Source organism: Ursus maritimus, unplaced genomic scaffold (assembly GCF_017311325.1).
Source record: "Ursus maritimus isolate PB19 unplaced genomic scaffold, ASM1731132v1 scaffold_14, whole genome shotgun sequence".
NCBI lineage: Eukaryota > Metazoa > Chordata > Mammalia > Carnivora > Ursidae > Ursus > Ursus maritimus.
Window position 1 is genome coordinate 62,787,267 of NW_024423786.1, and position 14,648 is coordinate 62,801,914.

The 14,648-nt window shown below is 46.2% G+C and overlaps 1 protein-coding gene across 1 annotated transcript; it reads right to left on the reverse strand.

The window, feature by feature from the left end:
- Window positions 1–358: 358 nt before the first annotated feature.
- On the reverse strand, window positions 359–14,639 carry LOC103660506 (protein SCO1 homolog, mitochondrial). Its single transcript, XM_008688123.2, has 6 exons — window positions 14,303–14,639; window positions 13,171–13,261; window positions 10,187–10,384; window positions 9,329–9,421; window positions 5,357–5,472; window positions 359–1,281 (listed from the first exon to the last, which is right to left on the reverse strand). Exons 1-6 carry the CDS (start codon window positions 14,585–14,587, stop codon window positions 1,147–1,149), a joined length of 918 nt encoding a protein of 305 aa, XP_008686345.2. The 5' UTR covers window positions 14,588–14,639; the 3' UTR covers window positions 359–1,146.
- Window positions 14,640–14,648: the final 9 nt, after the last annotated feature.

A 14,648-nucleotide genomic window follows, 5' to 3' on the forward strand; every position in this document is an offset into this window, starting at 1 on the left:
ACAAACAGAAGATTCGACAATCAACACCACTCAACAGTCATTTTCCTGGATGGCTGTGTGCAGAGCACTTTCAAGGGTCACACCAAAAGGTGGTCAAATTGTCACCTGCTCAGATCAAAACCTTGCTTCCCCAGAGTCCCTCCAGGCACGGTCCCCAGGCCGCCAGCACCTGAGGCACCTACAGGTTACTGGCGAGCGCAGGGGTCTGCGTCCCACCCTGGACCCCGAGAATTCAGCTCTGGCAGGGAACCTCGGCTTTAACAAGCACTCAAGAGGCCCCCAATCCTTGGGTCTCTGCTCCGAGGGCTGTGTGCTGCTGTGCGTGCACCCACGATTCACCCACAAGAAAGGTCATGACTGCAAAACTGAACACACCTTTATTTCACACTTGTTGCAACCCAGTCTAGGCAGACAAGTACCCTGTGTCACAGTCATGATCAAGATCCCCTTCTGTCCACTTGGTAGGTCACTGAAAACCCAGCGATTTAAATAAAAATCACATAAAAGATCTGTAGAGAAACTGATCTAGCGGTTTTCCCCAAACAACAGATTTCCTCTTCATTAGTAACCGCAGCAGGCGCTGACGGGAACACAGTGCAAACCTGACCGTGAGATGTGTTAACACGCAGCACTATACATACGTGCGCTTTCAAGTCCAAAGATTAACTACGAATGTCCAAGAGCCTGATTTGACTGTTACCAGCCACCAAGAACCCGAAGAGGAAAAGCAAGGGCACTATGGAAATTTCACTCTTCCTGGAAATTCAGCCTCACACACTGGACAAGGGTCCAGGGCACTGGAGAGGCAGCAACGCTGATCCAAGGGCCCTGCTGACGCGGGGAAATGCACCTGCCGTGCCTTTCCTGCTTCCCGGGGTCCGCTCCACCAGCTTCACACTAACTTGGTCCTCTGGGCTCAAGTGACTATTCGGTTGGAATCTTTATAGTTCCAAGAACTATCCTGGCTGAACCCAAGGGTAACACGCCCTGTCCAAAATACAGATGTTCTCGTGCAAAGGCCATTCTGTAGGTTGCATATGTGTGTGTGTGTGTGTGTGTGTGTGTGTGTGTATCTTGGCTCCTATGGGAGACAAAGCTTTTCTCCTCTTTCACAAGAGAATACTGCGGCCGGGACGGTGGCTCTGGCTAGCTCTTCTTCCTGTGTTCCCTCATGTGCGCGGCAATGGAACCAGCAATTTCTGCATTCTTCTTGTTCTGGCCAAAATAATCTAGGAATTGACCATCTGGTCCAATCAAGTACATGATTATTGTATGATCCACCTGCAGGGAAGGGGGGAGAGAGAAAGGACTCACAGATTACCAAAATACGCCGCTTATTTCACTGAGTAAATGCCGCAGAAGAGAATTTCACATTAATGCTTAAATAGCCTTTGTAATCTCTGTCATTTACAGAATGGGTCTAAGCCTATTATAACAAATTCACGGTGACAAGTACCTAAATCTTCTGTGTTCCAGGACTCCACACTGACTACTGCTTTAAACAGCAGCTAGAATTTGGAATTCTTGTTCCACCTGTAACGTGCGCATCCACACGATGTCTGAGAATCTACTTCCAAGAACCGGCTGCTGCTTTACGAAGAGCCAGGTAGCTCATGATGCCTAAATGCTGCCTACGTTTTAAGAATCCAGAAAACTCACCACTGGAGGAAGTAGAAGTAAGTATATAATTTATAAATTCCAGCACAGTAGTTGGTCCTGATATTAGTGATGCAAATGGAAATGTGAAAACAAGGGTTGTCTCCCTTAGGAAATTTGTATCTACTAGGTTGAATGATCCTACGAGAAGCAGATGACCTGGAAACACTCAGGAGCCGTAAATGCTACACCTCCAAGGACTCCTCTTCAGTTTATTATCTGTTTTCCAGGCAAAGCTCTGAAAACATTCCTAGCTCTAACTTAGGCTTACCTTAGTCATCCATTTTTTTACTTATATGCTTCCACCAAATCCAGTTTAAATGAGAAGACCTGGCGCCTAGAGTCCTTGGAATCTACTGCAGGCTTGACTGCTATTTGGCAAGACAAAAAGACAGACAGGCATGTGCTCACACATACCGAACGGGAGCCGCCCCCCGAATGTGCCCGTCGCACAGTATAGGTCTGTGAGGTCATTACTCCTTATAGACACACATTCGTACAGGGAGCGTGAACGGAAAGAGCCACTTGCCTGCGCACACAAGGAAGGAATGTACGCCAAGAGCTCCGACAGCTGGTGGTTTCATGTGTCTTGGAAGAGCCTAACGCGGGAGCAGGACGCGGAGCTGCACTTCCCCGCACATCTGACAGTCACGGAGGCGTCTCCGGCTCGCTCTTCGAGCCTGACTGTGGCCTGCATCGTTCTCCCTACTTCTTCCTTTTTCCCACTCCGTTCTCTCTCTCCCTTAAAAGACTAGAATTCCAGTGGATTTCTTCAACGAGTGTTCTTACTATAAGTTACTTTCTAGCACACAGTGAAAATACTGTTCTATCCGCATCCACCAAACTTGTCAGTGGTCACGTCTCCACGTGCGGCTGGCTTGCGGGCGAGCGAATCGCTGTCTGTCTCTAACACAGGGTGCTTTAAAGTGCTAGCAGTTTCTAGGATAGAAATAGGAAGTTGGTGTTGACGGACGTGCTCTTTCTCACTAGGTATCCTTCTCCTCTACAAACGACCCAAAGGGCTCGAGAGTAAGCTGAATCACTAAGTGCCAGACCGAAGCTTAAACCCGGGTCTGTCCACTTTCACAGTGCACTCCTTCCACCAGCTCATGGCCACGATCCCCGCTGGTGTTCTACTGCGGACCCCCAACGCGGCTTTTCGAACGTGTGAGTTTTCTAGACACATGTATATGTTCCTTATGTTTTGAAAAGGTAACACGTGCACAGAAAAATGAGCACAAGAACATAAACTTATGCAGTGGAACTGTGTCACTCGTTCCAGACGCCCAGCGTCCCTCTGTTGTGCTCAGAGGGAACCACTGCCGCCGTTCCTTCTGGATTCTTCCAGAGAACTGCTTGCACTTACTAGTGTGTCTGTTCCTGCCTACCTCCTTCACCACCAGCACTGCTTCCTTCTGTGTGGAAGCAACAAAACACTCTAGCTGCTTTCTCATTTTACAAGGGACTGGACACCGTTCTCTGACTACACACACAGTAGCTTTTAAAAATCGGTTGCCTGGTTTTCAGTCTTCTCCAAGAACGCTGCTATAGGGCACAGGTGTAGAAACAGTCCCCAAAGCAGAATCTCTGAAGTAAAAGGTATTCACTTTAAATGTGACACACTGCCCCCCGAAGAGGGTGTATCACTTAAATTCCTATCATCCACGCAGGGTGGTGCCTGTTCCTCCTAATTCAAGTGTATTCCCTCTTTTCCCAAACTAGATTTCGACAGTATTTCAAACTTTCAACCTCTGCGGATCTAACAGGTAGAAAGCAGCATCACATTGCATAATTCCCATTCTTTCATTCGGAGTGGAACCGAACATCTTTTCTTGGCTTTGAAAGCCAGTTATTTTTTTCTATTTTTTTTTTTTTTTTAGAGAGACAGAGAGAGACAGCATGGTGGGGGGCAGAGGGAGAGAACCTCAAGCAGACTCCCCGCTGAGCGCAGAGCCTGACGCAGGGCTCGATCCTGAGATCGTGACCTGAGCCAAAATCAAGAGTCGGATGCTTAATGGACTGAGCCACCCAGGCGCCCCAAGTTGTGGGGTTTTCAAAAACACTTCCCGCGTAACACAGACTAAGGTGGTAACACATATATAACGCAGTGAAGTCCACGCTTAGCTTCCGACGGAATCCCACGTGTCTGGTGTGCCCACTTTACACGTACTAACTGTCTGAAGACTCCACGGGCACTCGAAAGCCAGAGGCTTCCACTCTGCGGCTCCTGAGATTAAGAAAACCTCGCTCGGTTACATCTCAGCCTTTAAGACACTCCCTCACTCCCTGCAGGCCCGTAAGTCTTGCCAGAAGCTTCCCATACCATTTTGTGGATGAAGGTCTGTGGCTTCAAGGCACCGAAGGCGTACCAGTGAAAAACCCAGCCAGCTGGAGAGCACCTCCCCCTACTGGCTGATGTAGCAAACGTATAGCAACCACCTCATTGGTTCCTTTTTGTTGTTACTTTGATTCCAGGGCAGTTAATAGCACCCAGTGTTCATTAGCTTCAGGCGTACAGCTCACTGGTTCCGAACAAAAGGTCAAATTCTTAGGGCAGCAGACCAGTGTGTCGCAAGCATGAATTCCAGAGGGTCCAACTCTCTACGAGACTTAAATAGCCGCATTCTAATTTTTAAAATGGAAAGTCACCATTCCCATTCTGGATTCTGTGCAGGACTGCCTTATGACACAAATCTCGGCGCCCAAAGGCACCTTCATGTTTATGACCTGCAGGCAGGCTCCACGAAAATGATGTGTTCTCGTGAGTCAAGACCAACCCGTCAACGGAGACCACACAGGTGATGTTCCCAAGTGTTTTACGAAACACACGAAGGCCGGCGGATGGTAGAGTCGGGCATCTGTCTGACAGCGGTCCGACCCAAACCAGGGTCTGCAGACAGACTCTTATGACTAATCGCTTTGCTCAACCAATGTTACAGAGAAACCAGAGCATGAGGGGAAAAAACGTAACTACTACTACAAGGTTGACTAGTAACTGACAGGAAGAAATGTCCAGTTTGGGAAGAAAGCTGGGTGGGCGGGGCGGATGCCCTTTGTGGGTGCTTCGCTGTGAGAGCACAGGTAAGAGAAGGAGCAAGGCTCGTGGGGCGGCGTGGCTGAGTGCCAAGGCAGAGCTGTACAAACACCACCTCCTGTCTGTCCTTTATCAGCAGAAAGCAAATATAAACACAGAACTTTCTACAGTTCCTAGAACCATACCCCTCACAGACAGTCTACCTTCTCACGGCTTTCAGTCTTGTCTCTTGCTTTTCAGAACTCTTACGCATTCCAAAAATGCGGTTCCCAGGGCCTCACACTACTTCCTATGCCTCTTCCTGGGGACACAGGGAGAACCTACACAATGTTTTCAACTCAAAAAAGCGCTGTCCCCAAGTGATGGCTTTTTATTTCCAACGTGATATCCACTGAATCTAAAATACCACTCCCTGTGTATTTTCCCGTAATTTTATGGGCCACTAAAAAGGAAAACAGACAACGAAGTTATGAGAACAGTGAATATACATTAAACCAGCATCCTTAAAAAAATCGATGCTTCTATTGTCCTTTCAAATATCCCCTACTCCTGAGGAATTCCTGCTGATCTCAGCCTTTCTTTCATTTCTGAAGCCAGTTGTCTGAGCTGTACGACTGTGTGGGGCCTGAGAGCCGGCCCGTGGGCGACACCCGAGCATTTACTCACTATGTAGTCCTCATCCTCGTCCTTGGGGCCAGGGCTGTAATACACCCTGTATGCTCGGGCCACTTGATCAATCTCTTCTTTGCTGCCAGTCAGGCCAACCAGTTTGGGAGAAAATTCTGAATAAAAAATGAGAAACACAGTGAAAAAACAGAAGCAAGCGAATCCCCCGCCCCCCGCCCCATCGACTTTAAAAACCAGTCTCAGTTATAAAGCAGCTCTACTGCCACTTTCTTCTGCGGGTCCCTGAACACTCCCTCATGATTCGCAGGAAAAGATGCCCACAGAACAAATGCAAATTCTCCTTGGTAATAAAAAAGTCACATTCGCCAAGACAGGCCACGTCCTGGGCCATCAAATGCACCCTAACAGATTTAAAAGAACAGAAACTGTATGACATGTGCTCAGACCACAGCTGGGTAAGCGGAAAATCCCGAAACACGCGGAGATGAAAGTTCTGAATAATTCATGGATCAAAGAAATCTCGAGAGACTGAAAAGTACTTTGAACCAAGTGAAAATGAAAACACAACTTCTTGCCATTTGTGGCGTGCAGCCAAAGCAGTGCTTCAAGGCACATGTGTGGCACTGAATTTGTACACTGGAGAAGAGACTAAAATCAGGACTCTAGCTAGAAAAAGAAGAGCCAATTAAATCCAAAGTGAACAGAAGGAAAGAATGAGAGCAGAATCAATGAGACTGAAAACAGGAAATCAGTAGAGATAAAGCAACGAAACCCAAAGCTGTTTCTTTGTAACATGTAAATCAGATCCTTTCAAAACGATCTTGTAAAGATCTAGAGAGAATGGATTCTTATTATTTAAATCACATTTTTTTATTAGTTGTTTTTAAATACTTTGATTACTTCTGAGACTTGTGATGTTTACAGATATTGTCATGAATTAAGCAGTACAGTTTTTCATTGTATCGGTTTGCTTCCAGATTCAGTCATCCCACGCCAACAGCTGTACCTCATTTTCCAGCAAACAATCTCACGGCATGCATCCGCTGTTTGGTTTCTGGGATTCATGGAAATGAGCTGGTGGAGGTCACTAAAACACCTGGATTCATCAGACTACAGAGATGACAGTCCAACAGCTAACAGCAGGACCTTCTTCCAAAGGTGGAGGAAAAAAGCCTACTGTCATTTCTAATTCATCCTGAATTAAAAAACTGTTCAGATACTGAAAAAGCAGATGGCTTGTTTTTCTTCTCCACTCTGAGTAGAGAGAAAAAGTGAATGAGGTCTAAATTAGTTGCACGTCCAAACCTTTTTAAAAAAATTGTTGCAATCGCAATAAATTTTCTACACGTGAACTTAAATATTTTTAAATTTCCCCTGGCTCCAACTTGTAAAGATTATATTGTCACTCAGTGTATGTATGTACTGGTGAAGCATACTACTGTGAGGTTTTTGCATTTCAGTTACGAGAACTCAGATCTCTCATTTGGGGACATTTAGGATTTGGTTAACCTGCGCCAATAACCGCCAACATCACACCTCCAATAAACCTCACTGTCGCCCAGTGAGTCACACCGCTTCTCACTGCTTTAGGAAATACTATGTCGTTCAAATTCCTGCTAAACCTGCACCCTTGTGAACATAAATTCGCCTTAAATATCTAATAAAAACTCTAAAACTTCAAGAAAACATAAACCTTTCTCACCTTTGGCTGGGCAAAGATGTCTTAAAAATGAAACCAAAAGAATTATCTATAAAAGAACACACTAATAAACTGGATGTCATCAAAACTGAAAACTGCTCTTCAAACCACATTAAAAGACTGAGACGACAAGCCACAGACTGGGAGAAAAATGTCTGCGATCGTACAACTGATAAAAGACTCGTATCGGGAATATATGTAATGAACAAATACAAGTAAAACGAACAGCCCCCCCAAATGAGCAAAAGCTGTGAAAAGACACCAGAAAAGAAGACTTACAGATGGTAAATAAGAACATGAAAAGATGCTTAATATTTTTTTTCTGAAGATTTGAGAGAGCGAGAGAGAGAATGAGCGAGTAGGAGGAGGGGCAGTGGGAGATGGAAAGAGAAACCCAGGCAGACTCCCACTGAGCGCAGAGCCTGACACAGGGCTCGATCTCATGACCCCAAGACCAGGCCTGGAGCGAAACCAAGAGTCGGACACTTTAACCAACTGTGCAACGTGCCACCCAGGCGCCCCGATGCTTACCACCAAGGGTCATCAGGGCAAAGCACGTCAGATCCACGATGAGCTACCACCGAACACCTAGTGAAGTGGCTAAAATTAAAGGCTGACCACATCGAGTGTGGTGAGGCCGGGCAGGAGCTGGAGCTCTCACGCACGGCTGGTGGGAAGGTGAAAATGTACGACTGCTTTGGAAAACTGTTTATCAGTTTCTTGAAAAGAGGAAAACGCACCAACCACATGATCCCACAGCCTCCTCGTACGCATTTACTCAAGAGAAATGGAAAGTCCGTGTCTGTACGAAGACTTGGACGTGAACGCTCTGTAGCGGCCCCGAACTGAGGTAGCGCAGTGTCCGTCAACAGAACACTGCTCAGCAACAGCAGAGTGGCCTACTGACACAGGCGCAAACATGGATGAGTCTCCAAAGAATTCTGCTCAACGAAGCCATTAAAAGAAAAAAGTACACAGTGTAGAATTCTGTTTACGTAAACTTCTAGAAAATGCAAACTAACCTACGCTGACAGAAAGCACATCAGTGGGTGCCCGGAGACAGGAGTGGGGGCAGGGGGGAGGGAGGAGCAAGGGCGCAAGGAAACCGCTGGGGGTGATGGGAACGTCCAGTTTTCGACTGTGGTGATGGTGTCACAAGTGCAGACATACGATGAAAGATGATAAACTACAGACTTCATATCCCTACGTGTTAGTTTATGTTCATTATATCTCAATAAATACATCAAATAAAGGAAGATACAGCAGGTGCCCCACGAAACACACTTTAAAATAACCTCAAAGCTTTAGACGATACGTGTTTCAATGGGTCATACGTAAAATTAAATGTAAAACTATTCATTAGTCCCTTTGACCACGAGCCTAAACCAATTTCACTATAATCAAAATTAAAATTCCTGATTTTTCAGTACCCACGTGCCCATCATTCCTATAACAAAACAGATTTTTATTGTCATCATTTTTCAGCTGAGGAAACTTGAATCCCAAGAAATTATGCAATGTGCCCAAGCTCATGAGAACCTAAGCATTCATCCTTAATTCTACCATTACTTAGTCTGTAAAAGTGCATTCTCATAGGTTTTAACCGGCACGAGGAGATGCTTCCACTTTCCATGCAAAGTTATATATGTGTCTCTGTCATAATAAATGTTCTGGATTTATAAAAAATGTGTTAGGACCTCACACTGTAAAGAAAGTCTCTAATCTCCCAGTCTACACACTCCCAGGATGTACGTTTGTCCTAATTTTACAGAGAGAATGAGGTACAGAGCTGGAATTAGAAGCAATGTGTCCTCACTCTCTACTCAACGTTCTGTCAGCTTTGTTGATACATGAAGGCCAAGTCCAGTCCTTCCTGTGACAAAATAAACAGAGCTGTGCATTATTATTGGTGGTTATTTGCTTATCAGCCAAAGTCACAACTGAGCCTCGCCTTTTTATTTGCCTCTAAACCTAAGGATAGTATCATTTTTTGTCCTCCCTATTTCATGAGGCGTGTAAGGTCAAATGAGTTGATCTTTCAAAAACTCTAAGAGCTCAAACAGATGTAAAGTATTATTATCGTTTTAGTATTTTTATTTTATTTATTTACTTGAGAGAGACAGAAAGCATGTGTGTGAGCTGGCGAGGGAGGGGTGGCAGAGGGAAAGAGAATCCTTGAGCAGATTCCCCACCGAGCACAGAACCCGACCAGGACCCTGAGATCACGACCTGAGCTGAAGTCAAGGCTTGGATGCTTAACTGACTGCCCCACCCAGGCGCTCCGAGATGTAAATATTATTAATAAGACATACCTTTCACATAATTTGCGATGGCTTCTTTTGTGTCCCTTTCTGGGTCAATTGTGATGAAAAGCGGAGTTAAATTTGGCAGAGTCGGAATATTATCTGGAAGAAAGTTCTCACTGGTCAGTATTTGCACTCTAGGGGAAAAGAGGAACACCAGCAGTGACAGTGGACAGCAGTAAGTGCTACAGCAAGGCGTTCAGGAACAGAGGGACACCGAACATTCTAGCAGAGAGGACGGGCAGGGGATGGGACAGCCTGCAGGAGGAGCAGATGTCCACAGTATCTGTGGTGGAACCAGATAATTATCCTACCCAACACCTGCACCAGTGCATGCACGTTACCCAGATCACATCATGTGGTTATCTCGTGTCCTGATCCAACCCGATGTTTGCAGTTTGCCTCCCGCGCTGTATCTCAAGGGCAAGGTAGCTATCATTAAGGGCTGGATCCCCCGAAACAATCTATTTTAAGGATGTACCCTGCCTCCTCATTGGTAATAAATGCTGCTAATTGTACATCACAGACCGTACCAGTGATTTTCCAGTCTGTCTGTCATGGGGACGATGGCAGGGTCAGTGATGGGCGTCTACAATCAAGGAAGGGACACAACGCAGAGCTATGGGAAACCAGACCTCACGGCATTTTTAAGCAATCTGACTTTCAGCGTCAGAACAAGCTCCCTCTGGTAAAGAATACAGTCACAGGAATCCAAGCAGGGAACAAATGCGATGCTGAGATTTTATGTTCTCACAATGAGCCCAAATGATCACGACACCCAACCTGACAGTAATACGAGAACGTGAAAAGCGTGGTCACATTAAGGACATTAAGTAAACGTACTTTTTATAGTCGGTGATGGCTTACCTATCTCATCCACGACTTGAATCATTTTTTCGAGTTCTTCTGGACAGACATCAGGGCAATGAGTGAAACCAAAATAAATCAATACCCACTGACCCACGTAGTCCTTGTCGGTTTTGGGTTCTCCTGTATGCGTTGTGAGGGAAAACGGGCCCCCGAGCAAAGGCTTTCCCAGGCTCCGCTGCCGTTCCTTCTCCAGCTCTTGAAGAGATACAAACACACACATTACAAAGATCAATCTAACCACAGGCACCAAAATGCCTGATGTACGGTCAGTTCTATACTCACGACTGTGGGGGCACAGACTGGAAAACAGTCTGTTTCCAAGCAGCTTAAAAAATCTTTTAAGAAAAATAAGAATACGACAAGGAACAAGATCAAATCAAATGCTATGGTATTTAGTAAGTACTCTAAGAAAGCAAAATGGTAAAGAGATTGCTTCCTCTTCTGAACAATTCAGTCCGATCGCGAGGCGCAACCACGGCGGGGGTGAGGCAGGGGTTGCCACGGCCCAAAGCGGACTGTCCAGGCCTAAGTGCGGCAGGCTGCGCGGCCTGGAGTCTGGAATCTTAGCCTGAGTGTCCCGGGGAGGGCATCTGAATAGGGTGGGGACAGCGGCCATGGGACCTTAGTTACACATAAGGGATTGATCACAAATAAGTGTATTAAAGATAAGAGTCACACAAGGCAGGGGCGCCTGGGTGGTGCAGTCGTTAAGCGTCTGCCTTTGGCTCAGGGCGTGATCCCAGCGTTCTGGGATTGAGCCCCACATCAGGCTCCTCCGCTGGGAGCCTGCTTCTTCCTCTCCCACTCCCCCTGCTTGTGTTCCCTCTCTCGCTGGCTGTCTCTCTCTCTCTCTTAAATGAATAAATAAAATCTTTAAAAAAAAAAAGAGTCACACAAGGCAGAAGAGGTGGAAAGAGGGACTGAGAGAATCAGAACACACCCTGTAACATCGTTGTAGAGACTGCAGGTGCTGGTGTGAACTTGCGGCTGAGACATACAGATACAGACGTAAGCGGACATGTAAGGACATACGTCTAGTTTCTAGCTCCGTCCACGCAGAGCATCGAGGAGCAGACACAACCCAGCAGCGACGAGCCCATGTCCTGACTTCTAAATATCATCCTCCACTACAAGGAAATGGCTTTTTGGAGAAGTGGCTGGTTTCGGGGCCACGGCAGAGGAAGGACAAGATGAGCCAGATTTAAGGAAGAACTCAAAGAATGCTGGAGGCAGGTCAAAAGGAATGGGAAGTTGCTCAGACTCCCAGGGACCAACATGGAACAATTTGAGCATCAAAATAAAGAGAATATGGATTACAATTCTCAGAATACATAGGAAAGCACAAGTCAGTATGGACATACGTAAACGGAGAGTTTGGTGGAGACGGGAATATTTACGTTTGTAAATACACACCACAAAATACACGTTAACTACGTTTTCAGTAGAGAAGCCTGACAGACGCATGATGGACCTGAACATTATCAGTATGTTTAACAAAACGCAGTCACGTGGTACCAGACTAGAAGCAGCGAGAAAACAGCATCACTTTGGTGACATTCCTGCCGAAAAGACATGACCTGAATCTGAGGTCAAGGAGGAAATCAGACAAACCCAAACTAGGAGACATTTTACAAAATAACAAGGTTTTCAAGGTCATGAAAGTCACATGAAGACTGAGAAACTGCTACAGACGGATGGAGACTAAAGAGAGGGGTGGGTACAGGAATGGTTCTAACCCGGATCCTTCTGCAACACTTGAACGAGGTCTGAAGGCTGAATGACAGTTAACACGTTGATGTTAATTTTCTGATTTGATGGCTGCACTATGATTATGTTGGGAGAACGTACTTGTTTGTAAAAAGTACACAGTGATATATTTGATGAGGGCATCATGTCGGAAAATACTCTCAGATAATTTAGAAATACTTTTAATAGTTTCATAATAATTTTTTAAAGTAAAACAAATACTATTGCAGGCAAAATTCCAAACTAAAGTCAAAAGACTGCATATCCTAGAACTGTCTCTGCCACTACTTTCCTAGCTTCTCAGATCTGTTTCTTTGTGAAACTAAAAGAACTTCTCATGACAGCATGAAAATCACAGCAATAAAACACCAATAGTTGTTACACAAAAGAAACACGTCTATATATCGATACGGATCTGACACTGTGAAGATTCTAAAGCCTAGGAATTCTTACACACTTACACACATCCTTTGTGTCATGGCATCAAAAGAGACTCTAAAGAACCAAAACAGATTTAAATGATATTTTAAAGGTTTACTGGAAACTTCTAAACCAAGTTTAAAAGCCCGGAATATTCACTAAAATATAAAGTTCTTGCAAACAATTTCTAAACACTTTCCATGCTAATCCAGAGCCGTTCCTGGTACCTCCTGACCAGGTTCTCCCAATCTCTGTCCATCATCCATGGTCAGCCTCTGGCCTCTCCTCTGCTGATACTCAGCGGTTTGCAGTGCGGGCTGGCCCTTCTCTGGCCCTCCGCGCACCCTGGGCTTCCCCCTGGCTTGGCAGAGCCTCGTCTAGTGAAATCCTTTACTTCTGTGTCTGCTTCCCTGCCATGTGCACCTCAATGGCTGGACCGCATCTTAGTCGCCTTCGTACCCTCTGGGCTTCACCACCCACCTCCAAACCTGTCCACATAAGTCTTTTCATATTGTTAGACAATGGTATCTTGGACTGGATCCTGGACTAGATAAAAGACAATTTAAAAAACTGGTGAATTCCAAAACATTTAGTGAATAGTATTGCACCAATTTTAATGTTAGTTTTGATAAATAAGCCATGGTTATATAATTTGCTAACATAGGGGAAGCCAGGTGAAAAGTACATAGGAACTCTCCCTGCCATCTTTATAACTATTCTGTTCATCTAAAATTATTTCAAGATAAGTTTAAAAACAAAATAAAAGATGTTACAAAAGGATTTTATTCTGAGCCGGCCAGAGGATATCTACTTACTCTGTGTCTTTTCTTTCTTGAAGTACTTCATTCCAGCCAATAAAGCCCCACCAATTGCAAATGTGAATGCCAGAGACTTCCAGGAAACCGGCTACTGGGGCAGAGATTTCAAATAAAAATACTAGTAAGATGCAAACATTTAACCATATTCAATTTACTGTCATGGCTTTTAATATACACAAATACAGGTCTTGATCCTGTCTAGTATGTTGAATGTTTCCGGTTACTCTGGGGTGAGAAAGTACTGACAGCGTCTGGGAGCAGTTACATCTGGGATGTGATCCAATTACAGAAGCAATCATTTCCAAAGGGAAAGTCCTTAAGTGCATTTCATGTGAAAAACGACCCAAAGCTCAGGTCCCATAACCGTTACTAAGTGTGACCCTGACTCCAACTGCTGATTTCAAAACCGGTTAATTATGTGATTGTGTTGATACCGGGAACAAAAATAAATCAAATAAAATTCGGGAGGTTGACCTAATTCTGGCTTCCGGAAGTAACAAAGCCAAAGTAGAAATGGAGCTTCTTGCAAATTATTTCTTTGCACTCTTTTCCAAATCCCAAGGTAAGTAAGATGTCGACTACCTCGACCTCATTCATTAACCTTCCTCCCCCAGCTCCTAACGCCCACTTCTCTTACCCATCACTAGTGGGTAGCGGCTTTCAAGTTCTCCCGGTGTCAGAACTAGAACCTGAGAGAACCCAAAGAAAAAAGGCATACCCTGCACGCAACTACGACCCACATCTTGCTCAATTTCAACATATACACCGAACCTCTTAAGGGGGTTCAAGTGACAGAAATAAGCAGGCTCTGACTCTTCAATCCTGGTCAACTTAAGGCTGAGACCTCCAGGTAAACCCGAACCCTATTCTGGGGTATTATGGGGCGAGGAGGCGTAAAGTGCACTAAAACCCAAGCCCGAGAACCCAGCCTCATGGAGAAGGCGTCGGTTCTCACGTTCTCCCTTTCGGGCTGGACTACCAGCAAAGCAAGAAAAAGGCAGGAGGAGAGTCTGAGCGGGTAAGGCTGAGCTGGGGACCATTTCCGAGATCACCACCAAGTGGGCCGGGGAGGCCGCAGGGCGGTATGCAGGCGCGACGAGCAAAGGGAGGGCTGCATGTGTGCACTCACCCCGGGTTTGGAGGGGCGGGTGGGGTCCCTACGGCCCTTCGGCTCGGGGCCGGACGACCCCGGCGGGGGTGGCATCGCCGTGCTCAAGGGCCGGCTTCCCCGGCCGCTGCAAGCGAGCTCGGAGGTCCACCACGCCTCCTCTCGCCGCGCGCCGAGTTGCCTCAGCCAGACTCTGGCGGCCCCCTCCGCCGGGGCGCAGACCCCGAGCCCGTGAGGCACGAGCCACCAAAGTCGGCCCCCCGGAAGCCGCATGCTGAGGCGGGGGACCAGCCAGAGCCCCGCCATGCACTCGGGGGACCGCACCTTCTTTGACCCGCCCCCCGACTTCCGGCGCCGTTTCCACTTC